The sequence below is a fragment of the Penicillium cataractarum genome (assembly GCF_028827025.1).
Source record: "Penicillium cataractarum strain IBT 29864 chromosome Unknown utg000008l, whole genome shotgun sequence".
NCBI lineage: Eukaryota > Fungi > Ascomycota > Eurotiomycetes > Eurotiales > Aspergillaceae > Penicillium > Penicillium cataractarum.
Genome location: NW_026622744.1, coordinates 2,081,696 through 2,106,565, shown reverse-complemented (window position 1 = coordinate 2,106,565; position 24,870 = coordinate 2,081,696). Strand labels below are relative to the sequence as shown.

At 51.3% G+C, this 24,870-nt stretch overlaps 6 protein-coding genes across 6 annotated transcripts; 3 read left to right on the top strand and 3 right to left on the bottom strand.

Annotated features, from left to right (window-relative positions):
- Positions 1-927: 927 nt before the first annotated feature.
- Positions 928-1,737, bottom strand: N7496_009901 (uncharacterized protein; the record flags this gene model as incomplete). The annotated part of the gene is made up of 1 exon (XM_056702814.1): positions 928-1,737. One exon carries the CDS (start codon positions 1,735-1,737, stop codon positions 928-930), a length of 810 nt encoding a protein of 269 aa, XP_056551814.1.
- A 2,263-nt stretch (positions 1,738-4,000) lies between these two features.
- N7496_009900 (GPI anchored serine-rich protein) lies at positions 4,001-4,625 on the bottom strand (the record flags this gene model as incomplete). The annotated part of the gene is made up of 2 exons (XM_056702813.1): positions 4,001-4,129; positions 4,173-4,625. 2 exons carry the CDS (start codon positions 4,623-4,625, stop codon positions 4,001-4,003), a joined length of 582 nt encoding a protein of 193 aa, XP_056551813.1.
- Positions 4,626-10,662: 6,037 nt separating this feature from the next.
- N7496_009899 (dual-specificity mitogen-activated protein kinase kinase) lies at positions 10,663-12,344 on the top strand (the record flags this gene model as incomplete). The annotated part of the gene is made up of 4 exons (XM_056702812.1): positions 10,663-11,367; positions 11,437-11,728; positions 11,786-12,155; positions 12,215-12,344. The coding sequence occupies 4 exons, from the start codon at positions 10,663-10,665 to the stop codon at positions 12,342-12,344; spliced, it is 1,497 nt and encodes a 498-aa protein (XP_056551812.1).
- Positions 12,345-13,276: 932 nt separating this feature from the next.
- On the bottom strand, positions 13,277-16,195 carry N7496_009898 (secretory pathway Sec39 family protein; the record flags this gene model as incomplete). Its single annotated transcript, XM_056702811.1, has 3 exons — positions 13,277-14,390; positions 14,445-14,598; positions 14,659-16,195. The coding sequence occupies 3 exons, from the start codon at positions 16,193-16,195 to the stop codon at positions 13,277-13,279; spliced, it is 2,805 nt and encodes a 934-aa protein (XP_056551811.1).
- Positions 16,196-16,390: 195 nt separating this feature from the next.
- Positions 16,391-16,926, top strand: N7496_009897 (uncharacterized protein; the record flags this gene model as incomplete). Its single annotated transcript, XM_056702810.1, has 3 exons — positions 16,391-16,418; positions 16,554-16,690; positions 16,774-16,926. 3 exons carry the CDS (start codon positions 16,391-16,393, stop codon positions 16,924-16,926), a joined length of 318 nt encoding a protein of 105 aa, XP_056551810.1.
- A 1,396-nt stretch (positions 16,927-18,322) lies between these two features.
- Positions 18,323-24,254, top strand: N7496_009896 (DNA-binding ATPase; the record flags this gene model as incomplete). The annotated part of the gene is made up of 4 exons (XM_056702809.1): positions 18,323-18,333; positions 18,391-18,408; positions 18,491-23,896; positions 23,960-24,254. The coding sequence occupies 4 exons, from the start codon at positions 18,323-18,325 to the stop codon at positions 24,252-24,254; spliced, it is 5,730 nt and encodes a 1,909-aa protein (XP_056551809.1).
- Positions 24,255-24,870: the final 616 nt, after the last annotated feature.

Sequence of the window (24,870 nt, the reverse complement as noted above, 5' to 3'; positions counted from 1 at the left end):
CTGTCGGACATGACGGCACAGTAAAAGTACAATGGCTGGGGGAATTCGAGAAGCTTCTTCTCTGCTGGTCGACATGGTCCAATATGAATGCCTTCTTGTCAATACGGCGTGGAGTTATCGATTCATTCGTCTACAGCAGCCCTCGACTCGTGATTGTGCTCGCAGCCACACAGCATCCGACAGGTCAGAGGCCTTGAGGTGGAGCAGTGGATCCTGCAGTTTGCTGGAAGAGCACACGCCAGCGCTGGGACCAACTCCCTGCAGGAAGAGGGGAAAAATCATGTACGTTGTCACGGAGAATGTGCTGAGAGAGAGCTAGAGGGCCAATGATTACGAATCCTATTCCTATGATCGAGTATGGCTAGGTTTTATAGAGTATGTTGTTTACTCCCGAACATGGCGGTAAAGAGTAGCTCCGTTGAGTCGGATGTTTTGAAACAATCAATAGCAATGGTCTCAAAAATGCCCTGCATCCCAAGAGAATGGGACCGAGTGGGTATATATTGACAAGATTGCAGAAAAGATCTCCATAGTCTCCGCAGAGACAGAGTCGAACAGAAAATAAACAACAGAAAGCCGGTGGACTGCTGCATGCGATTTCCGATCTCCGGGGGCATCAATGCATCCATTCGGTGCCTCAGCTTCCAGGCACAGATTTCGTACTTATATTTGCTTTTTTGAAAAAGGAGTACACCCATTTGACCAAGGTAGAACATCAAATATGGGGTTGATATTTGACCTTGACGTAGCCGTTAACTTTATTCATCCGCACAAGTCACAATGACCCGTTTGAATCTTCATCCCGGCCCAAATTCCAACGCTGGGGCGGTCTTGGATCCTCCATCGTTATCCTCCATAATGACCCCATCTCTTTCATAATCACTACATGAAGAAAGAGATAAAAGGCCCAGAAGATGTGTCGCGTGCTCATTCATTCGACCAACCATGCATACGCCGCGCAACGGCGCCCCAACGTGACTCCGTACCACGTTGCTGTCGAACCACGTGCGTATGGCTAAAGCCATGGCTATCATACGAAGGCGGAGGCGAGAGTGCGCCGTGATCCAATTCCTCATCAATGTTGTCTCCAATGCTTAGGGACGGTTCACTCAAATGCGTTTCGAGCCGGGGTGGTCGACTATGCCGGGTTTGCGGACGGTGTGACGATGCCGAGCTCCCAGTAACTACCCATAGCTCCTCCTCTTCCGACCAAACGAGAGGCGCACTTCGAGGCCGTCTAGGCACCCGGCACTCAGTATATAGATATGGATTGACGGGGGGCGATCGGGAACGGGCTTCTCGTACTGGATCTGCAGCAGTGATGCCGTCACCAGGCCGCAACTCATTAGAAGGACTCCTCCTGCCTCTTTGGGCGGGCATGCGTCGTAGATGGCTATCACTCCATAAGGGATCAAGATCGGTGTGAGAGTTGGCGGTATGGATATTTGATAATTGGTGTCGTGATTGGCGAGAGTCCAGAGGGTCCGCCGAGGCAGGCCGTGGGGGTAATGGCTTCGTGTAGAGGTTGAAGTAACTGTGATAATGACTCGGAGTTTCCGGCGTTGGGGGCTCTTCCTCGATACGAGGGAATGTGGAATTAATAGGGATATTGGCCCTTGGGTCGGCGAGGGGAGGACCCTCGAGTGACGAGAGGTCCATGAGAGGTAGTTTAGAGTCGCGTCGGCGTCGGCGAGACGATGTTAGCTGCGATCTCTTAAATAGAGAGCAGAATAGCATCTCGTGGGGCATGGATATGGGGCCGAACCCGCCAGTCTTTATAGATTAATCCGAATTTCTATCTTTGAACACGAATGGCGTGCGCTTGGATAGACGTAAACAGTGGATCGTCGTGGAGAGCTCGTATCCGGGACCGAAGATCAAGGTCTTGGAAACGGGGTCCGGCATTCACGAGAGAAAGCCACTTCAGAATCGTCGATCAAAGGGTCCCTTTGCCAAGAGCGAATCTCGTTCGTGTTATACCTTTGAAGCGAGGGCGAACCGTGCGAACTGTAACTGTTGACCAAGTCAAATTAGTTTACTCCTCTGCCAGATTTAGTACTCTGGATGGAGTATAGATAGTTGGCAAGGCGTTCAAAAGACCCATCACTCTATTGTGGGTTCGGGTCGCCTTATAAGCCCCTCTTGTTTGATCGTAAAGATTCTGTTCTAAGCTGATGGGAGGATGCGAATCCTTTGTTGGGGCCGGAATAGTTGTTGGCCTTCACTGCCACACAAGGCCTAACTAGAGATTGAACCTAACTAGAGATTGAACCTAACTAGAGATTGAACCTAACTAGAGATTGAACGTCGTCTTTGCCGGCTTCCCGCAATGCAACATGAGATCTAAGCCTTGTCCTATCAGGCGAGTCAGTACTGCGATCTATACTCTGAAATCAGTGTCATGTTCCTGGCGGTTTCAGGTTTGCAGGGTGTTAATCATTGGCCCTGGATGTCCCGTTCGATGTAGAGGGGCCGCCCACTCCCACGAGGCAGACCGCAGGACACCACAGCCCTGCTGGCGAGTTTCATTGTTCTCCCGTCAGGCCAAGACCCTCGTGCGGGGTGTATTTGATGGCTCCGAGGCCACGGTGTTTGTGTTGTGCATCAAGAATCGTCTTTGTCCTGTTTAGTTCGGAAATTGTACGAAGCTCGCCCCGTTTGGTTGTTGGAAGCGCGGTCCGCCTTTGAAATCACGACCTGTGGATCGCCTATTTTTGGGAGGCCAATGGGGCCAGGCGTCCTCGCAGTAAGCTTTTGAGGGCTTGGATTTTGGGGGAACGGGACGAAATCAGGGCAGTCGTCCACATGGCCATGGTCATAAAGTTGGGAGTGCCTCTGATGATTCGTAGTTTCGGGTTCTAACGCGCGGGGGCTTGGAATACTCCGAGGAATGTACATTTGTACCTGAGCGGACCGGATATAGTTATATGTGACCTCACCCATCCATAACTTGAATAGAGACAACATAAAATTGACCATTCTTGGGTCTATCATCGATTTATAATGACAGATCGCAATCACGGGTACCATGATTTGACTTTGCTTAATTTCATGATCCCCCACCTATTAACATTGGCTTGGGATGATCGGACAAAATATATGTCTGGGGAAGATTGATACCAACAACACGGGCGGTAATATATTGATGCCCTGGCGACGAGTATGGATACCCTTTGCCCACCGTCGTACTATCACCATACTCACTCTGCATTGTTCAGATTTGAACATTGCTAGTATAAAAGAGCCTCGGTGCCGCCAAATCCAAAAATCATAGACGGGAAAATGCATTGATGCTCAATTCATCCAGCCAGCCAGACCAACGGGATGCTCATCTCAATAGAATCTATGTCACACGAGGGCAACACACAGGCCCTCGACGCCCCTAGGTCCTGATCGTGATCAAGGGCAGGGTCCCCAAGAGAATCATAATTAATGACATGGAGTAGCTTCTGGTTCTGAACCATTTGCCAAAGGCAATATGGTCAGGCAAAGGACATTTGAATTCGTTCTGAGAAGGACTTTACAGCATGATGTTAACAGACTCGAAAGTGAAGTAGGAATTAGCCAATGCATTCACGACATCTAAGATTAAAAAAGGAAAATAGATAGTCAAGTGATGTTAATACATTCACAAAAAAGAGGGGGCTTACGGGTTCTGGAAGCAAAGGAATCATGGTGAAAGCTGTCATGGTTTACATTAAGGTCGTGCTCAAGCCGCCAAGCGCTTCACACAACTCCGAAGCTATCCAGGGAAGCCCAAGAAGAAATATGTATATCAAGAAGAGCAAGAAAGGAATAAAAAAAGGGATAAGCATATCCAATCAGAAGCAAGTAACAATATTGAGTCAGGTATAAAAAATCACCAGAAACCCAGGGTTTATATCACAAGGACGTCTTTCTCCGTTTCTCCCATGCCAATTCCAATGCGAAGACAACTACATGCTCACCATTCCACTAGGGAATGGCTTTACATGAAGCAATCCATGACTGAAGGAGTCATTTAAGCCAGGAAGAAGGCGGCGGCGGCGGCAGCACCGGCGAAGCCGAGGGAGCCAGACAGAGCACCGGCACCGTTGAAGGCGGGGGTGGAAGAGGGCTTGGCGGTGGCGGAGCTATCGAGAGATGTTAACTATGTTGATATATCTAATATCAGACAAGAATTTGAATCTTACCTGGCAGCAGCAACGCTGGAGGGGACGTGGGAAGAACCGCTGGAGCCGCCAACAGGGGAGGAGGCGGTGGGGACAGCGATGGTCGACCAGGAGGTCACAACAGCGCAGGTGGTGTGGACAACGGGGACGACAGTCACGGAGGGACCAGCGGGGGGCAGTGGCCACGGAGGTGGAGGTGGAGGTGGGAGCGGGAGCCGGGGCGCTGGACCAGGAAGAGCTGCCAACGGGGGAGACACCGCCAGCGGGGACGGAGGGGGTGACAACGGAGGTGGGGACAGCGCTGCCGGTAGCACCGACGCCAGTCTCGGTGGCACGAGCAGGGCAGTCAGTGACGGTAGGGGCGCAAGAGGTGATGGTAACCTCCTCGGTCTGGTAGACGGTGGACTCAGCGCCGTTGGGGAGGGCGGCAACCAGGCCGGCGAAAAGGGCAACGGTAGCAACAGCGAAACGCATTTTGAATGTTGTTTAGTGGAATATAAACCGTAAAGGTGATTTAAAAAGGCGTTGGTAAAAAGCGAAGCTTTTTTAAGCAAAGAGTGTAGTAGTTGGTAAAGAGTGGATGACCGAAGTCGAGAGAGTGACTGATGCGATGGCAACGAAGTATGGACTTGGAGAAAGAAAGAAGAAAGAGAAACAGGGCAGCACGGGGGAGCCAGGGGCCCTTTGTATGAACGGGGAGATTAGGCTGGTTGATCGGCGGGGCCATCAACTTCCGCCCCTAAAAAAAAGGGGAAGGCCCAGTGTCTGAACTGGAACTGGATGCTGATAGACATGCGGAGTCGTCATCCCGGGTGGGCTAGCTCGCTGGGAAGGCGATGGAGTAGAGGAGGAGGAGGGGTACCGAGTACATGGCAGATTGCGGTGTACAGACTGTGGCGCTCGAGTCGTCGGTACCTGTAGCAACGCAAAGCGCAGGTACCTGCATCGACCTGAACTTTCCTCCATCCGTACCTGAATTTCCACCGGGTTGCACGCACAGCCCTGATGGCTGGACCCCAGAGCCACACAACCAGGGGTGGGCCTGATTGGTGCAGCGAGGCGCGTGGGATGAGCCGTTTCGTTGTGACGAGCAGAGAATGGTAATTTTGAGAGCCACTAGCAACGTTAGCGTTGAGGTGATGCCGATCGGGGGGTTAGTTCGAAGAGAATTGGAAGCATCACTGGTGTAATTCAGTGGGGGGAGTGGATGATAGTGGAGTCGGATGAGGTTGCGAAACCGAGTGAGACAGTTGACTTTGTATACCGCCTTACTTCAGCAGTGTAAGGGAAGGTCACCGTCACGAGACTAGTAGTGGAATATGGCAGTATATTCCAGACCGCCACACCCGTCCCCTCTTTCCTCTCATTTTAATCCCAATCTCCATTTCATCTTCGCCCAGACACTACTCCGTACAATTACTGTACCAACACAAAAAAAGAGACCCTTGTTTGAGCCTGCAAATTGCATCGTCAACTCGAGAAATGAACATGGTCATTTAGCGGGTTTCAGCCCGCGTCCTCCATCGTCCGTCCACCAATCCACCAATCCACTGCCGATCCACTGCCCGTTCCTGGTGCCGCCCCCCGCGCTGCAGCCACTCACGATGTCCTTCGAGAGTGGCAACGCACTCCACTTTACCCCTGAACCGTCCATGGATTGATTTCCACTTGGGCACGGGTCCCATCACCGTAAACAACGCAGTTGCAAGGGCTAGCAGTAACTCCGTTACACTTTCTGTTGTCCAAACGCTATGGTCCATATCGGGGATTCGGGGCCGCTCATCGATGACGATGGTTGCAAATACTTACTCCGGATGTTCATCATGTTCATGTTCACGTCCATCTATCCCAAGTTTCACTAACACAACTCCCGACTTCAATCCCACGCGCCCGAGGCTCCTTATAGGCTTATACTCATTGCACTACCGTGTTTCCCTATATTTCCCCGGGTGATATAGTACCGTCCAGAGGAGCGAATCGCGATTGCTGGATGACCTTCCTTTCCTAGACCCATGTTATGGAGTAATTTCAAGGCCTTTCTTAGTCTTGTTCTATTCTGGTCTCTTGCCGAGAAAACGCTACCTTTTTCCAAGAGGACTTGTTTGTTGGAGTGGAGCCTGTTCCCCCCTGATTCATTGTGATTTATGCTGGGAATTATTGCTGGGCTCAACGCTCCATCCACCCGAGTAAAATCACGTCCTAATATGGAGTAGTCAAGTTACATTCCCAGAAAGAAGTTATCACCGCATCTCGATTGACTCCGCCGGATATATTGGAAGGATCGTGTGGAAAGCCCGCCGTTCGCCTGTTTGATATTGAATCGACCAATCAAGCGTGAAGCACTCTTATTCTTCGATTCGGTCTTCGAGAAATGCCTAAATAGGTATGTTTTCTCTCACGCTTACGTTAGGCATTCAACTTGGCAATAAGTACTCCGTACTTCCTCTTTCGGAGATAAAACCCCAATGCAGGCAAATGAATTATGAAGAACTGTACCTCCGATTCAACTGTAAGCGACCCGCGTCGACTAATTCTACATACATAGGACCGACCCGTTCCAGTACGGAGTTAATAATTAGGACTCTTCAATCAAATTGAACCTTGTCAACTGCCGTTGCCAATGCGACTGTCCCGCAGCGGAAGGCGCTAGCTTTCGGTCTCACTGTAACATCTCTCCTAACGGTTAGCTCGCGTTTCTTGAGAGTCTTATCCAAGTGCTTGACGGTGCTTACTCGGATATTTTCCCCAAGCCACCAGCGGCGGAGACCAAGGCGCCAGGTCTGGGCAAACTTAGACTCGTGGTTGGATCCCTAGAGGGGCGCTGTCATCGTGCTAATTCATGCAAGATACAGTATCTTTCCATCGAGAGGATCAGGGGAAAGGGGGCAGCCCGTAGGATGATGACGGGGTTTAGTCTTTGGTGCCTGGTCCCTGACATCGCACATCATGCTGATCATCATCCTGTAGGGTTCAAACAGAGACCCGGGCGCCGTTCATGTGCAGATACACGCTGTACAGCTTTTTTACATGTAAATCTGAACCCCAATTCCCTATAGTAAACACCGAGGACCAGTAGATTAATGGGGTTAATCTTGGCGCAGGAACTGGTTGGAATTATCTGTGCGCCGATGTTGATCGAATATCCGGGGGGAAGTCTCGACCACGGATACTACTCGGTGAGTGGCTGAGTGAACCGCTAGATACTTTGCTACTGGAAATGGTACCTGGTGACCATTATTGCTGCGTTATCCAATGACCGTGCCGAAATGGGTTGTGTACTGGCAAGCTCAAGGCTCCATGATAGGGGGTGGGAGTACGGATAGAGTTCGCACGTCCACACTCTGGGCTTGCCCACCGCGGTCAATTCAGTTGAATAATAGCTGGCTTGTTTTGTTTCGCACAAACTCTCTTCGAAAAAACAAGCTCCCTCAAGTTTCAATTGCCAGCAACGAGTCCCGATGGTCCTCGTGGTGGTTGAGGACCCCACATGCTCAAACTATTGATTTGGTCGCATCTTGTTGCGTCTCCTGCCCCCGCTGGTCGATAGAAATGGCGGGTCTCGATGGATTCTACGATGTTAAATCGCATTTTGCTCCTTAGTTCTGCTGCAAACCCCGGTTTTTTTTTCTTGTTTGAATCGGTATTTTAGTCTTTCTTATTCTATGTTTAGATTGTCCTATCTTTTGGAAGGTCACTATCGATCAGGGGGTACAATGGTTCATGAGATAACTAAGAATAGTGTGTGGATCTGGGCTCGACTCGTACCCGAGTCTATCCCTGAGTTCATCCCTGATTGTAGCGCGAAAGGCGCAATGAGTTTTTCGAGATAGTTTGAGTTCTGAGGGTGTAGAGGCAAAGGGGGTTGCGTGAATACGTTCGAGTACTGTGTAATGTGGAGCGCAGAGAGGCATTTTAGATAACTAGCGCTTTGTTGTTGACGGGAGACAAAGTATCTCGTGAGGTGTTCCTCAATCCAAAAAGTTTTAGAGGGCGACCAACTTCTCAGTCAGTTGTTTCTACTGCTATGGGTGTACGATCACCATGTTGTCGAGTATTCCTAGCATGGAGGCAGGCTAGACCTCATTGCGTGTCTATTCATACGAAGCTCTTTTCGAGTTATAGTATTTTGAGACAATGTTCTGGTCGAACTCGCATCCTATCCAACCCGTCCTGGTAGTCAACGGATTATAATGCAAGACCAGGAAGAACGTGTTATATCGTGATTGCAGGTTCACTCTTGTATCGAAATCGGACGGACCTCGCATCTGCTTGGTAATGGTTGAGTCTATATCGCACTCCACGGAAGCAATTCTCCTGGATGAGCATCCCTTTGATAACTAGGGTTGGTTTTGACATACTTGATTCATAATCAAGTCAAGTACTGTGCGTCGCTTCAAGTACTGTGCATCGCAGACCTGATTCGATGACTGAGGCAGCTTCAATTTGAGTGATCAAGTGGCCTGTACTTGCCAAGGGCTGGGCTGAGCGCCTGCTGGAACTTTTGATTGATGAGTACTCCATAGCAGGATAAGACAAGGATTGTTACCGAAAATCCAGGATCAATCATCATTTCTTGCGTTGCCAAGTAGTCACAGTCTATGTCATGATGAGATCAAAGCACATCCACAAAGTGCTTATTACATGATTAGATGACATCGACGATAATATTCCCGAGTGGATATTCCCAGTTTTTGCAAGGGGTCAGCCAGAAGTATTGTGGCTTCGATCCTGCTATTGTTAGCAGAGATGTCTCTCCAGAGTCAATTTGTGGCTGTGGCTGTACAACTCGGGAAGCCGAGTGTGGATCAGATTGTAATATGAAGGGGCTTGAGTCTTGATAGCTTGACATGAATAATGCATGTGCTTGGCCGACTATCCGAAGCCGTGTCAGAATTTCTCCGACCTTGATTTGAAACCTTAGCGGGGCATGTTATTGACTGCCCCTCATTATTAGCGAGTTGTGGTCGTCTCGAAGATTTGAGCTTTGGGACCTTGACATGTTGAAGGCAACCAAACAATAAACTAGATACGAAGCATAATCTAATCATTATTCAACCTGATACCCCATGCCGTGATGACATCGGGCGTCACATTGACGATACTGAAGGGGGTATAAAAGCCTTGACTGTGCCAACGCCTCCCTCAAGGGATAATGACGAAAGTACCACAGTGAGTGCATGGCAGTTTCTGATAGATCATGCTAGTTGCACCTAAACTTTTGCCGGGACAGCTACATGTACTCTCGGGTCGTGGGCGTCACCAAACTTCAGATGGATAATCCTATTGTCTACTCCTTACACTGAAAACAGGCCATTCACCGGCTCTCGGCCACTAGAGATTGAATCAAAACTGGCGCTGGCGTATCAAAGTCCTTTTAGTACAGAGATACTCAAGACCGTTGATGTAATGCAGGGATGTTGGTAGGGCAGCATGGTACCAATGGGACCAAGTGGGGATTGGAGAATGGCCCAGCACTTTGAATACATCAAATAAGTGACTTGTGAGTTGGCAAATGATGTCGATGGGCGCCACCAACACTTTACCGGACGGTGGTTGGCGAGGAAAGTCGTAGTGGAGTTTCGGACAAGGGAATTTGCGGCTCCAAGGCAACAACAAATTCGACGTTGACAGGAAGGGAGTGCGAGTGCCCAATATCATCGTCGTTGTACAGCTGGGAGGAGAAGCGATCGAGGCGAATTGGACCAAGAAAGCCCAGCGAAGAGGGCCTAGAAGGAATCAAAGTGCATGTTGAAAAGCTGCATGTCTCTCCATGCGCACATGTCCTGTACCTCGATGCTCTCGGAGGGTCAAAGAATCAGACCCCGGAACCACGGAACAAGGTGAGAATTCAAATCCAATCGCCGTAGACTGGTGGCCTTTGATGAATCGTTGTAGACGGTGGTTAGCATATTAGACCTCAAGAATGCCTAGTTCTTCTGCCATGTAGAGAAGAAGCAGCTCCTTGCATCTCCAAGTCTTGTCGAGATGTGTTTCAGCTCAGGCGCCTTCCGAAACAGCCCCACCACCACCGCCCGTAGGCCCCGATCTCCCTCTTCTTCGCCCCGTCCCACTCGGCGGCTGTGTCGCTGTCTATTAATATTTTCATGACGATGTTGACGATGGCTCGAAGAAGTTGACGAGGAATAAATCATCCACTAGTCGAGGTTTCTTAAACGGTTGGCAGGTGGAACCATAACGCCTTTTTCTCCGCGGTCACCTGCTCCTCTTACTCCTCCTCCTTCTCCTTCAACCTAACCACCAACACACTCCTCCCCTCCCCTTCCATCATCACCGCCTCTTTTATTCTTTCCCCTCCTCCCCCTTCCACTCGTTTCGGGGTTGGTATACCGAAATTCTCCCGAATCCAATCCAGCTATACCCTCCCCATCCACCACCCGCTCCCCTCTCTCTCTCTCGGTCGCCCACGGTGGACCACTCCAACGACACTGTGGCTACCTTGGCTGATCCTAACGAGTTGTTCTTGCCCGGCGATAGGCAGAACAATCTCGCCATGTCGTCCCCTTCCGTACCGCTCCTCCGCCCGCCGGTTCCTGGCAACCGCAGCAACACCAGCAGTCCACGAGCTCCAAGACTTACCTTGGGCATTCCCCCGTCGCCCAACGCCAAACCCGTCAATGGTACTGGGCCTGCTCCCATCCCTGCCGCCGGAAGTGATGCCCCGCAACTGCAGCTGCCACAACCTGTCTCCTCCCGACCAGCCCTGCCACGACTACAACTAGCTACCCCAATGGGTAGTAGCCAGAGTGTCCCGCAGGAATCATCTCTGAAGCCTAATGGTCGGCCGGCCCCGCCACCTCTGACCACGAACTTGAATGGCCAAAACGGTCTGGAGGCCAAAGGCAGCGGTCCGGCGTCAGCGAATTCTTCATACTCGGCGCTCTCGTTCGCTATGGGTCTCCGCCAACCAGCATGCGGTAACTCGGACCCCTCCTCGGCTATCAGCTCGGTATACTCGGACCGCGAGGGAGGTGTGCAGATGGAGCGTGAGAACAGCGTGAACGGCTTGCTACCAGACCTAGATAAGTTGAGCCTGGAAAAGGGCCGACCTTTGGATGTCGAAGATTTGGACGACGAGGGCTGGCATGCTGCTAGCGAACAAAAAAAGATCGTTGAGCTGGGAAGCTTGGGTGAAGGTGCTGGCGGTGCTGTCACGCGATGCAAATTGAAGGATGGGAAAACGGTATTCGCATTGAAGGTGAGTTGCTATGTATTATTTTGGCATTCCCTTCGTTGGAACAGAACTAATTTGGTCTTCAACACGTAGATTATCACTACAGACCCCAACCCGGATGTCAAGAAGCAAATTGTTCGCGAGCTCAACTTCAACAAGGACTGTGCATCGGATCATATCTGCCGCTACTACGGTGCCTTCATGGATAAGTCCACCGGCACGATCTCGATTGCCATGGAGTTCTGTGAAGGTGGAAGTCTTGACAGTATCTACAAGGAGGTCAAGAAGCTTGGAGGCCGAACTGGAGAGAAGGTCCTCGGCAAAGTTGCAGAGGGCGTGCTCAATGGATTGACCTATTTACATGGCAGGAAGATCATCCACAGAGGTACGCATCCTTAAGAGTCAAGTCTGGATCCAGACCAGTGGCTAATTTATCCCACAGATATCAAGCCTTCCAACATTCTCCTGTGCCGGGATGGCCAGGTCAAGCTCTGCGATTTCGGTGTCAGCGGCGAGTTCGGCACCAAGGGCGATGCAAACACCTTTATCGGTACTTCCTACTATATGGCTCCAGAACGTATCACCGGTCAATCATACACCATCACGTCCGATGTCTGGTCATTGGGCGTGACTCTTCTTGAAGTTGCACAGCACCGATTCCCCTTCCCCGCGGACGGGACGGAGATGCAACCTCGCGCCGGTCTCATAGATCTCCTCACATATATTGTGCGACAGCCGATTCCCAAACTGAAGGATGAGCCGCAAAACAACATTCGCTGGTCGGATAACTTCAAGTACTTTATTGAATGCTGGTATGTTTCCGTGATCTTTATCGGTATTTTGCTCACTCCATTTCTAACGTCTATTGCAGTCTCGAGAAAGAACCTCCTCGACGCGCGACACCCTGGCGGATGCTGGAACATCCCTGGATCCTGGACATGAAGAACAAGAAGGTCAATATGGCAAACTTCGTGAGGCAGGTGTGGGATTGGAAAGATTAAATGGGAAATGTCGGGGCGTCTCAAAAAAAGTCATTCACCTAACGCAGACCTCCCGAAGTTTGTCCTTCCTTCCTGTTGTTCTCTCCCCCAGGGCCCCAAGTTTTTTTGAGTATGAGTGGCTGGACCCATTGACCTGGCTGTCAACACGACTCAAAACACGACCACCGCAGACGATCCGGTGCTTCACTTCGTTGTGTTTTCTTCCCCCCTTTGACTGTATGTTTGGCGCTATCAATCTTGTCATGATGTCTATTTTGTTCCTCCTGGGCCGGCACTCGGTAGAACGCGACATCCTTCTGCTCTCATCATACCCTGTCATCTACTCTTTTTTTTTTATCTGTCAGCGACTACGACATTGATTCGGCTACGCACTTACCAATACGATCCTTTACGGCCTGATATCCCGCACGTCATTCTCGCATATCTTTCATTTTCTTGCCCCGCGCTCTTCATCTTCTTCCTCCTCTCCTTACATACTCGTTTTTTGGTTTACCCATCTCATGTGTCACATTTTGAGCCTGGACATATCGATCATCATCTTCTATTTTTACTTTTTTCGATGTATAGCCTTCCTCGTTTAGGTCCGTGGGGAACTTGATGCTGCTTTTGAACTTAGTGGTGGGAATGGATGTATACAATGCAATGCATTGGAGACTACAGTATCCGGCACATATTTAGGTACCTAATACCATCGCAGTTTTGAAGTGCCTAATCTCCAAACTTGAAATGTGACTTGGACCATGATGGGAAAGAAAGCACGCGACCATAACCCGGTAACTGAAAATAAGCGCCCAGGTACCACAATTGGAAGAGTAACGCTCGATATTAAATCTTCAACACTGATGTACGTTGATAATCATATTCATCAATTCTCATAACACAGCTACATTCAGGGGAATAAATAAAGCCCGATCAAATCACCAATCACATTTCTACCGATTCACCGGCTCGGCACCAAGAACCCATCCAATACCACTTGCCAATCCCCCAGTCACCATATTACTAACCATATCTCTCTTCCGCACACGACCCTCGCCCTGGTCAGGCGAGAAAGACCGCTCTGCATCCCCAGACCCAGCGCTCGCCGGCGCCCGAGACGCATCAGCAGCCCCACGCAACGGGAAAGCATTCTTATGCAACGCCATAGCCGCGCCGCGAGCAACCTCAAACAGACCCATGGGCGCCTCGTGCGGATGAGCATGTGGCATCGCGGCGCGAGCACGGGCCCGTCGAGCCGCACGCTGCTGGGCGGTGTCGAATGCGTCGCGCTCGGAGTCTGTGGGACCGAAGCCACCCGGGACGGTGGAGAGGCTGTCGCCCTTCGCATCCCAGACGTCCTCTTCTTGTTGCTCTCGCGCGCGGAGCGAGGACATTTCCTCGTCGCAGCGGCGCCAGGCACCGAGGATTTCGGGGAGGGGGTCGGGGGAGGGGACGAGGGTTAGTGCGAGGGAGAGGAGTTCCATGCGTTGGGAGAGGTGGGTTATTTGGGATTGGAGAGAGGCGGAGGTGTTGGGTGAGGCGGAGCGGTAGCGGCCTGCGTTGTAGACGGCGCGCCAGGAGATGTCGTCTGGGACGGTTGGGGTGGTGAGGAGTGGTGAGGAGGTTGGGAGCATGGATGGTGGTGTTAGGCGGGTGAGGATGTAGGAGTAGGCTGTTCCGAAGTCGTTGGAGTTTAAAGCGGAGGATATGGCGAGGGAGGTGATGCGTCGTTCAGCGGTGACGAGTAAATCTTCCCCGGAGAGTTGATCTTGCTGGTGATGGCTTTCATGTTCGCTTGATGATAGGTGGGTGGGGAGGCCGGCTTTGACCAAGTTGCGGCCGATGGAAATAAGGTCGTCTAGTTTGGTGTAGCTCTTCACGTTCTGATCGAGAACCTTTTCGACCAAAGAGAGAGGGTCGTGGTGAACCCGAATGCTGACTGGTTCGAATGGGACGCCATGTTGTAAAGTCAAGGAGTAGAAGGACAAGGCGTGTGTTGCGGCGATGAGAGAGCTGATTTGCTTGAGCTGAATAGATGTTTGGAAATGCGGTTGGAACTCTTGCAAGCTATGGACGAATTAGATACCTCGGTTGGTGAATCCTTTCTCAGGCAGAACTTACATATCATAGGCTTTTTTCATCCCTCCCCGGGTTCGGTTGCCATTGCTTGCATTATCATAGGCTGCAAAGATGGCTTCTACCACGGCAGCCTCTACCTGGGAAGCGTTGAGCGGTGACTCGGGCTGAGTGTATAGGTCCACGGCCAATTGGTACTCTAATAGAACTTGTTAGTAGCTATCAGGGAAAGTTTTATTGATCATGGGGAAGATCTCACCTCGGGCGCTGAGCAGAGCCTTCAAGATCTCCGTCTCGACTGCTTCCCGTGAGATTTTCCAGAAAAGCCCATGGTGGGTAGAAGGCTCTTCCCATCCGTTGTCAGAATGTTCTGCTTGCCAATCTCGAAGCCATAGCAGCTGCTGTCGAACTAAATCCCAATTTTGTCTGGATCGTTGCTGTTTGATGGCCGACGACACCACACTCTTGAGCTCCGCTAATTGCATCTCTTCGCTGCTGTGTAGCGCAAGGTTGGCCACAACCCGGCACGGAAGCAGATGACCGAGCTGGGTCAAAATACGCAGAGATAGAAGCAATGCACTGAGGAAAGAGATCGAGGATGGCGATGGTTTAGTCAAAGGGTTTCCATGTGCTAGGAGGGCGTTCTGTAAAAGCGAAGCCCGTGATGTTGAAGAAATCCGCTCTGTGTCATAGTCCACTGATGGAAGGGCTGAGTCGGACGAGTCCAAGTATGAGAATTCTTCGAGCTCAAGTAATCTTGCAACTCTAGCCACGACCTGGAATGATCCATCCAACGCGGCTTGTGACGAATCCGCATGAGCATAGACCACAGACAATCCAGACTGTCCGTATCGATTCAATAATTCTGTTTTCTGGTCGGGCGATATTTGAGTTTCGTTGTCATCGTAGCCCCCCAAATCGATATCTACAGGGCCATTCCAGTTGGTGAAAGCGCCAACGACGCTGCTGTGATCGACAAGGCTTCGTGATAATAGCCATTCGTTCACGTATTCCCAGCCGGCCAGTTCAGTGGGTTGGGGTTTCGGCGTTCCTTGAACGAAGGAGATGGAGTTCTGATGCGCGCTCTCGTTCAATCTCCGTCTCTTTGCTCGATTGCTACCATACAGCCATGGCCCAATCAACCCCCTCAGATTGTTGACCAAATCCATGTTGTTACACTCGGAGCCAGTAATCGATAGTAGGACGTTGATGGCAGTCTGATCATCCATCAACTCCAGTGTCTCCAGCGAAATCGTCTCGTCGCGGTTAGGGTAGTATTCGTAATTGAGTCGCAGGGCTGGTAGTAGACTTGAGATCAACCATGTTCGAATGATGGGCCGCTCTTCGTAGAAGGGAAGGAGAAGGCCCAGAATGAGAGGTTGTAGGGCGGTTTCGGTATCAATCAAATATGCTCGATGGATGAGGAACTGCGTTAAGGGGTCCGCAGACTCGACTTCTTCCTCCTCGTCCTCGCGCTTCAGTGGTCGTAGACGAAGCCTTCGAACACGTTTCCGTGCTACTGCCTCGGACAAGTCCTTGACGGCCGATATATCAATATCGCAGTCCCCAGAAACCGATGGGGAGTTTTCAGTCAGCTGTTGCAGGACTGAGACATAGGTAGAAGGTTCTGTGCTCTCGGGTAGGTAGGTCAAGACGATGCGGAGGAGGCGTTCCAGTGGAAAACAATGGGGGTAGTGCGCTTGCAGGGCAGGTAAGCCGGTCACATCACCAGTGGTACAACTTTGTGTAGCCAGCAGGATCGCATGAGCATCCGATAGCCCTTCCAGAGGAGCCATGGCGATCGCGCGGGGGAAAGATAGGAGGATGAGTTGTCCTTATACAAGCGACGTCAACCCGCAAGTCGCATACGGCGGGGCGCACGGGCCATGTCGGAAACGAAAGGGAAAGCGTCGCATCCACCAACGACCTCACCACCTTCTTGCTGCCTCTCCGCCTACCAACGCTGCCAATTCCTTCATCCTATCTCGACAATGGCTTCCGGACACGGTCTCAATGGCGGTACGTGCTCTTCTGACCCCTCTCCAGAGGGTGTGGCCGGTCCGCGGCTGGTGGACTTGCCGGGTCACATCTTGCGAAGACCCTCCTCTCTCCCATGAATTGCTCCCTAGCTGACTTTGCCTCGTCTGTGTTTAGGTCCCTCCCGCTGCTACCCCTTCTGGCAAGAGGTTCTTGGTTGCTACGTCGTGAACTCCGGCGAGGGCGAGTCCGGCAAGAAGAAGTGCACCCCGGCCCTTGAAGATTACTACGAGTGCCTCCACCACCGGAAAGAGGTATGCTTGGAATAATGATGATTGAAGGTGTTTCGTGTGGAGGTATCAGAGAGTAGGACTGACCATGATTTCGACGACAATAGGCTCTCCGCACAATGAAGATGCAGGCTGCCTACCGCAAGGCCGAGGCTGCCCACCCCCGCGAGAACGCACCCAAGGCTGAGCAAATCCGGAGCCTGGGTCTACTTGGAAAGGAAGAGGAGGCAAATGCTGTGCTTGCGGCGCAGCGGTCATAGGCGAGAGATGAGCAAATCCAGGGCGCGATGGTTCTTTCTTTTTTCGGATGCGTGTGATCCTTGTTTCTGCTCCCCGGAGCCAAATTCCGGGGGGCTCTGACTGTATAGAAACGCTGAATTTTTCCGACCATTTGGTTTTTTGTTTGAAATGATACTCCGGTTTTCCATGACAGGGCGTATTATCCTGAGTTCCAGGTGTTCGTCGTAGCCTGCAGCCACGTCTAGTTGGTTAGCCAAGGTTGCTATAATAATCGGTAACAGCTGATGACATAGCCTGGGAAGGGATTTCTATTCTGCACCTTACTTCCTTACTATCAACTCTATGCCGTAATTAAACTGCAGGAACCTAGTCGGAGTTCAATGGCAACGTAGGTATCCACGTCTTCCAATGAAGCTCATCGGTTTCCAAGCTTTTGCATCTGTTAAACTACTGGCTGCTTCCGGTATTAGAAGGTATTGTCCTGGAGCGATCCTCGAGAATTCATATGTCACATAAATTATTCCATCGAGCTTAAATTGCTACAACCGCCGAATTATATTCTGTTGAAGGATGCTTGGGCGAATAGTTACCACATGCACCATCTTCGGACTCCGAATGTATATATATATCGAGGAGTGGATATCTTACTAGCTCCCGCCAATTTCCAATATGAACATGTCTATTGGTAGGAAAAGCATCACAAATTTATACACCTTAAAAACCACAAGATTCAATAGGAAATCTAATTTATCAAGGAAAGTGTATTGCGATGATCTTGTTATGAACTACATACTCGGGTGATCCCTTCGGATCACTGGGAATCTTCGAGTCCGATGAGGCCATCTGGCATGTCTTGGCATTGTTGAGGATGGGAGGAACTATATAGGTCTACGCTATCGTACAAAGATTGATCGACAGTGCATATAAATGAGTATCTGGATAGCTTCGAAGTGCCTGGAGCTCACCGGAAGGACACCTTTCTTTGATCCAATCGATGGCCCTAGGGGCTGCTTCGTGTCTGCAGCTGCAAACCTAAAGCTGATCATTAAACGCGCGGTGCACGTGACCAGAAAAACCTGAGAGTGGAGGCCCAACCACCGCTAGTCCCAATTAGGACTAGGGCGGCACACCCAAACATGGACCGGCGCGCCGGGCAGAAGCCCCCCAATGATATAAACCCAGCTGCGTGACCTCGAATCTCCTCTTGTGTACTGAATCTAATCCTCCCTGCTGACTCAGCCCCCGGGGCCTTCTGGTGGTGTTGGGCGTTCTTCTGATTTTCTATTGGTTCACAGTGCATGCCTGCCACCCTCGTGACGCGACTCGGCGCGTCCTCTCACTTCACTGTTCGCTATTCATCATCTACTATTTAATTCGGGTGGTGCTGGTCACTCGGCATCAGAGTGACGGCCCGTCATGACTTCCCGGTAAGTGCCATCGTCCAATCACGACGCGTCAGTCACCTGATACTAACCCGACCGCAGACTCGACCGCCTGGTCACGTGAGTACAAGATACCCTGATCACATGATCGTCATCGAAAGACTATCTCTCATCTCCACGTTACTGACCAATCACCGTGTAGATTACTTGAAACTGGCAGCACTCAGTTGATTCGGAATACAGCTGCCCAACAACTTGCAGATGTTCAAAAACAACATCCCGACGAGCTCTTCAATCTACTGGGCCGTATTCTACCATATCTTCGCTCAAAGTCATGGGATACTCGGACTGCCGCCGCCCGGGCAATTGGGCTGATTGTCACTAATGCAGATGTCTATGACCCAAACGAGGACGATGGGCAACAGATTAAGTCTGCAGCTGATGATGAGGATGACGACGTGGAGATTAAATCCGAACTTAAAGCAGAGGAGACACCCTCCGCATCGGGGACATTCCTCGACCTCGAGTCGCTAGATATTGCTTCCGTCTTGAAATATGGCAAACGACTACTTGGCAGTGCTGGCAAGGAGTATGAGTACTCCCTCGCGGCCATGGACCCAGCAGCTCGTCTTCAGCACCAAAAGAAGTCGCTTTACGGCCGCCTGGGTCTGGAAGGGGAGTATGTGGAGGATGATATTGACCTTAGCGACATTGTCATCCCCAAGCCAGCCACACCAGCTCCCAAAAAAGAAGCCTCAGCCTCTGCCCTCCCAATTTCTCGCGAAAATAGCTTACAAGATGCGGCTTCTGGCCGACCTTCTTCGCCCAACGAAGCCTCCAAGCTAGAAGAGTCTGGGCTTAGCAAGCGACAGCTGAATCAACTCAAGCGCAAAAACAAACACAGCGCTAAGATGGGAGCGAACAAGGTGCGCGTGGTGGATTTGTCGTCCTCACGCCGGACATCGGAAAATGTTACAACACCCGTCGCGACACCTCATCCCATCAAAACAGAGAATGGCGAAGGTCAAAATGGCGAAGCCAAACCAGACTACTTTTCACTGGATCGCTCTGCTGGTGACGACGACTCCAAGATTGTCTCCGAATTCAAAGGACCTATTGCCCCCGAGAAGCCCATTATTCAGCCTGACCTAGTGGACCAAGGCGCCGGGTGGCCTCTGGAATGCATGTGTGAATTCCTCTCAGTGGACATTTTCGATCCCAATTGGGAGGTGCGTCATGGTGCGGCCATGGCTCTCCGAGAGGTAATCAGGGTACAAGGTGCGGGGGCCGGCCGAATGGAGGGCAAGACTCGCCAAGAAAACGACATCTTGAATCGTCGATGGCTAGATGATCTTGCCTGCCGTCTAGTGTGTGTTCTCATCCTGGATCGGTTCGGCGATTATATTTCAGACAACGTCGTTGCCCCCATCCGTGAAACCGTGGGCCAGACTCTTGGAGCTCTCCTTTCCCATCTGTCGCCCAAGTCTGTTCGTCTAGTCTACAAGTGTTTGTACCGTATTATCATGCAGAAAGACTTGGATCTGGACCGTCCCGTGTGGGAGGTTTGCCATGGTGGCATGATCGGTCTACGATACTTGGTTGCTATTCGCAAAGACGTACTTCTCAAGTACTCGACGCTGATGGATGGTGTCCTCGAAGCCGTCATGAAAGGCCTGGCAGACTTTGACGACGATGTGCGTGCTGTCAGTGCTGCCACGCTTGTGCCCATCGCAGAGGAGTTTGTCACATCCCGTGCAGGTACTCTTGGCACTCTGATGAATATCGTTTGGGAGTGCCTCTCCAATCTACAGGACGACCTTAGCGCCAGCACTGGTTCTGTCATGGACCTTCTTGCCAAGCTATGTACCTTTACTCAGGTATTGGATGCAATGAAGGCGAATGCTGCAGACGATCCGGAAGCTTCCTTCGGCAATCTGGTTCCTCGTCTCTACCCGTTCCTGCGGCATACTATCACAAGTGTCCGTTCCGCTGTACTTCGCGCTCTCATGACCTTCCTGAAGCTCGAGGGAGAAGGAAGCACGGACTGGGTAGATGGCAAGGCGTTGAGATTGATCTTCCAGAATTTGCTCGTAGAGCGCAACGAGGGTGTTCTCAAACTATCCCTGCAAGTTTGGACAGAGCTCTTGAAAGCGATCGAGCTTCGCGGATCATTCGCGCAGGCCACCGAGCTTTCGAGCTCTGTCGAGCCACTGGTCACTCTAACCCTTGGACCCTTCGGTGTCCCACGCTACCCCATCCCAATGAATGCTTCTCTATTCATCAAACCGTCAGGAGTGGCATTCTCTATTGCTGCTCCCCTTCCCGCCAAACCCTCCTCGCCGACCACCACCACTCCTGGTGGCGCCGAGATCAAGCCTGGCCGCAGACGCAAGTCGGAGAAGAAAGAAGCTCCTCCGCCGTCCGCACACAATGTGGATGGGCATATGTTGTCTGGTGACATTGATCTCGTTGGCGCAGACACTATGCTCAGATCGAAGATCTATGCTGCAAAGGCACTGGGTGAGCTGCTCTCCTTTTGGGACAAGCATGGGCTGCCTTCATTCTGGCCAGCAATTCTGGATGGCTTCACTCTGCCAGCCTCCACCTCTCAGCTTGCGTCTGCCATGGTTGTGGAAGAATATGCTCGGATCTCTGGACCCGAGAGCAAGTATTCAGCATCTCTGTGTGAGCGTCTGCGTCCCATCATCGAAAGCGAGCGCCCACTTTGGTACTCCGATATCTCCTGCTACCTACACGTTGCGCGCGCACAGTGTCATTCGCTGTTGAATACCTTCCGGGACCACGCTCACGTTCCGCCATCTCGGTTGCCAACATTGGCCGTTGTTGTCCAGGGTGACCCCGAAGCTGGTCCTAATGCATTCTCTCTGGCTGACGCCGACAAGATTATTGGTCCAGACTTTGACCGGTTGAAGAAGAACCTCACCCCAGCCCAGCGAATTACAGCAACCCAGGTTCTGACCGATACTCGCACCACGGCGCAGTACGCAGTTGACGAGGCACGGGCCATGAGAGAACAACGGGATATGCGTGTTCTGGCAGCAGCAGCAGGTGCATTGGTCGCTCTACGGGATATTCCCAAGAAGCCTGGCCAAATCATTAAGGGTATGATGGACAGCGTCAAGAAAGAGGAGAACGTTGAACTCCAACAACGGTCTGCAACTGCAGTTGCAAGCTTGATCGAGCACTATACGGCTGCAACAAAGCGTGGACCGGTGGACAAGATCATCGGAAACCTGGTCAAGTATTGCTGTGTGGATACCTCCGAGACGCCTGAATTCCCGCACAACGCTCAGCTGGAGAAATCAATCTTGTCGCTTCGCAAGGAAGAGGACCGCCGAGACCACCCTGATGCTGCCAAGTTCGAGCGGGAGGCCAAGGAGGCTCGGATTATGCGACGGGGTGCCAAGGATGCTCTTGAGCAATTGACCATCAAATTTGGTGCACAACTCATGGAGAAGATTCCCAACCTGGGATCCCTGGTTGAGCGGCCATTGAAGGATGCCCTGGAAGGCGACCTCCCCGAAACCATCACGAACCCCGAGAACGAGCTCGGCCAGGAAGTTGTGGACGGTCTCTCCACTCTTCGTGCCCTGCTTCCAAAGTTCGATCCTGGCCTTTACCCTTGGGTTATTGGTCTGATGCCGCTCATTGCCAAGGCCTTACAGTGCCGGTTGTCTGTCATTCGCTATGCAGCTGCTAAATGCTTCGCGACGATCTGCAGTGTCATCACCGTCGACGGCATGACGATGCTGGTTGAGAAGGTACTGCCAACAATCAACAACGCCCTGGATGTTCATCACCGCCAAGGTGCTATTGAGTGCATCTACCATCTGATTCATGTCATGGAAGATGGTATTTTGCCTTATGTCATTTTCCTCGTCGTCCCCGTTCTCGGTCGCATGAGTGATTCCGACAATGATACCCGATTGCTGGCTACCACCTCTTTCGCGACTCTCGTCAAGCTGGTTCCCTTGGAGGCAGGTATCCCTGATCCTCCTGGCCTGTCCGAGGAGTTGCTCAAGGGCCGTGACCGAGAGAGGAAGTTCATGTCCCAGATGCTGGATGTGCGCAAGGTGGAGCCCTTCCAGATTCCCGTCGCCATCAAAGCCGAACTGCGTTCTTACCAACAAGACGGTGTCAATTGGCTTGCTTTCCTTAATCGTTACAATCTTCACGGTATTCTTTGCGACGACATGGGTCTTGGTAAGACTCTCCAGACTATCTGCATTGTCGCAAGTGATCACCACATGCGAGCCGAGGAGTTTGCCAAGAGCCAAGCTCCGGATGCTCGTAAGCTCCCGAGCTTAATCGTCTGCCCACCCTCGCTTTCTGGTCACTGGCAACAAGAGGTAAAGCAATACGCACCATTCCTGAACTGCATCGCCTACGTCGGCCCCCCATCGGAGCGTGCTAGACTTCAGCCCCTGCTTTCAGAGTCAGACGTGGTTGTGACATCCTATGACGTCTGCCGAAATGATAATGACCTCCTCAACGCTATCAACTGGAACTACTGTGTCCTTGACGAAGGCCATCTCATCAAGAATCCCAAGGCAAAGATCACTCTTTCCGTGAAAAAGTTGATGAGCAACCATCGTCTGATCCTTTCCGGCACACCGATCCAGAACAACGTGCTTGAACTTTGGTCACTGTTCGACTTCTTGATGCCCGGTTTCCTTGGTACTGAGAAGGTCTTCTTGGACCGATTTGCTAAGCCCATTGCTGCTAGTCGCTTCAGTAAATCCTCGTCCAAAGAGCAAGAGGCAGGTGCTCTGGCGATTGAAGCTCTGCACAAGCAGGTGCTGCCATTCTTGCTTCGTCGTCTGAAGGAAGAGGTCCTGAACGATCTCCCACCCAAGATCATTCAGAACTACTACTGTGACCCAAGTGATCTCCAGAAGAAGCTTTTCGAGGACTTCTCTAAGAAGGAGCAGAAGGAGCTTCAAGATAAGGTTGGCAGCACAGAGCGCTCCGATAAGGAGCACATATTCCAGGCTCTACAGTACATGCGCCGTCTGTGCAACTCGCCCGCTTTGGTGGTCAAGGAAGGCCACAAACAGTACAATGAAGTACAGTCCTACCTCTCTGCCAAGCGGTCCAACATCCGAGACGTGTCACATGCACCCAAGCTCTCTGCTTTGCGTGACTTGCTCGTTGACTGCGGAATTGGTCTCGATCACTCGGCTGAAGGAGAGTTGGACACTGGCGCAAGCTATGTCAGCCCACACCGTGCTTTGGTCTTCTGTCAGATGAAGGAGATGCTTGACATTGTGCAAAACGACGTTCTCAAGAAATTGCTCCCGTCTGTCCAGTACCTTCGCCTGGATGGTGGTGTCGAGGCTACCAAGCGCCAGGACATTGTCAACCGTTTCAACACCGATCCAAGTTACGATGTTCTGCTGTTGACGACCAGCGTTGGTGGTCTGGGTCTCAACCTTACTGGAGCTGATACAGTCATCTTCGTTGAGCATGACTGGAACCCACAGAAGGATATCCAGGCCATGGACCGTGCTCATCGTATCGGTCAGAAGAAGGTCGTCAATGTGTACCGTTTGATCACCCGGGGTACTTTGGAGGAGAAGATCTTGAAGTAAGTCCCTCAGCTTCTTGTTGTAAATTTTGGCTACCATGACTAACATGAACTTCTCTACAGCCTGCAACGCTTCAAGATCGACGTCGCCTCCACGGTGGTCAATCAACAGAATGCTGGCCTTGGCACTATGGACACAGACCAACTCCTGGATCTCTTCAGTCTTGGCGAAACGGCAGAGACAGCCGAGAAACCAGCCGAGCCAGCCGGCAACGAAGTCGACATGGTCGACATCGATGGCGAGGTCAAGGAGAAGGGCAAGAAGGGTTGGCTCGATGACCTCGGCGAACTATGGGACGACCGACAGTACCAGGAAGAGTACAATTTGGATTCGTTCCTCGCCACGATGAAAAATTGATCACCCTCTCGCCCCAACCATACCAGTCCTTAATCTCGACCTGTACTCGATCGCGATGGCCCAGATCCTTGCCGCACTCGTCTTCCTTCAACCTCCTACACCACGATCGTCACGCCTCACATTATTTCTCGCACTTGCTTTCTTCTCCCCAAAATAATCCCTTGTGCATCAATCAGCGAATAGTTTTCTCTTTTATCACTTCTTTTTAGGGACGGTACTTTGGCTTTTACGAACGAACAGATATTTGTTCTGCGACGTGGACTTTCTTCAAACCCTTTCGTGTATTTCTAACTTTTGAACTTCCCTTCCACGACGAATGATATCTTGCATGTAAATAGATAAGGCGGTCTTCTCCTACAAGGTTTCTTTCTCAATCTGTCTTCGCAGGCAGAATTTAATTGCTGGACTCAGAACTCCTACCCTCTTTCGTCTTCATACCAGTCCATCTTGCGAGATGCCTTGGCCAGGCCATACTGGACGTAGTTTGCGTTCGACCACTTGACTACTATCATTAGGGCTAGTCATTCGGAATCTTGGGATGTGCCTCTAGATAGTAGAAATGAGAAGTGGTAACCTCGGAGCCTCAAGGCCGGTGAGGAAGTCTGGTTTGGCATTA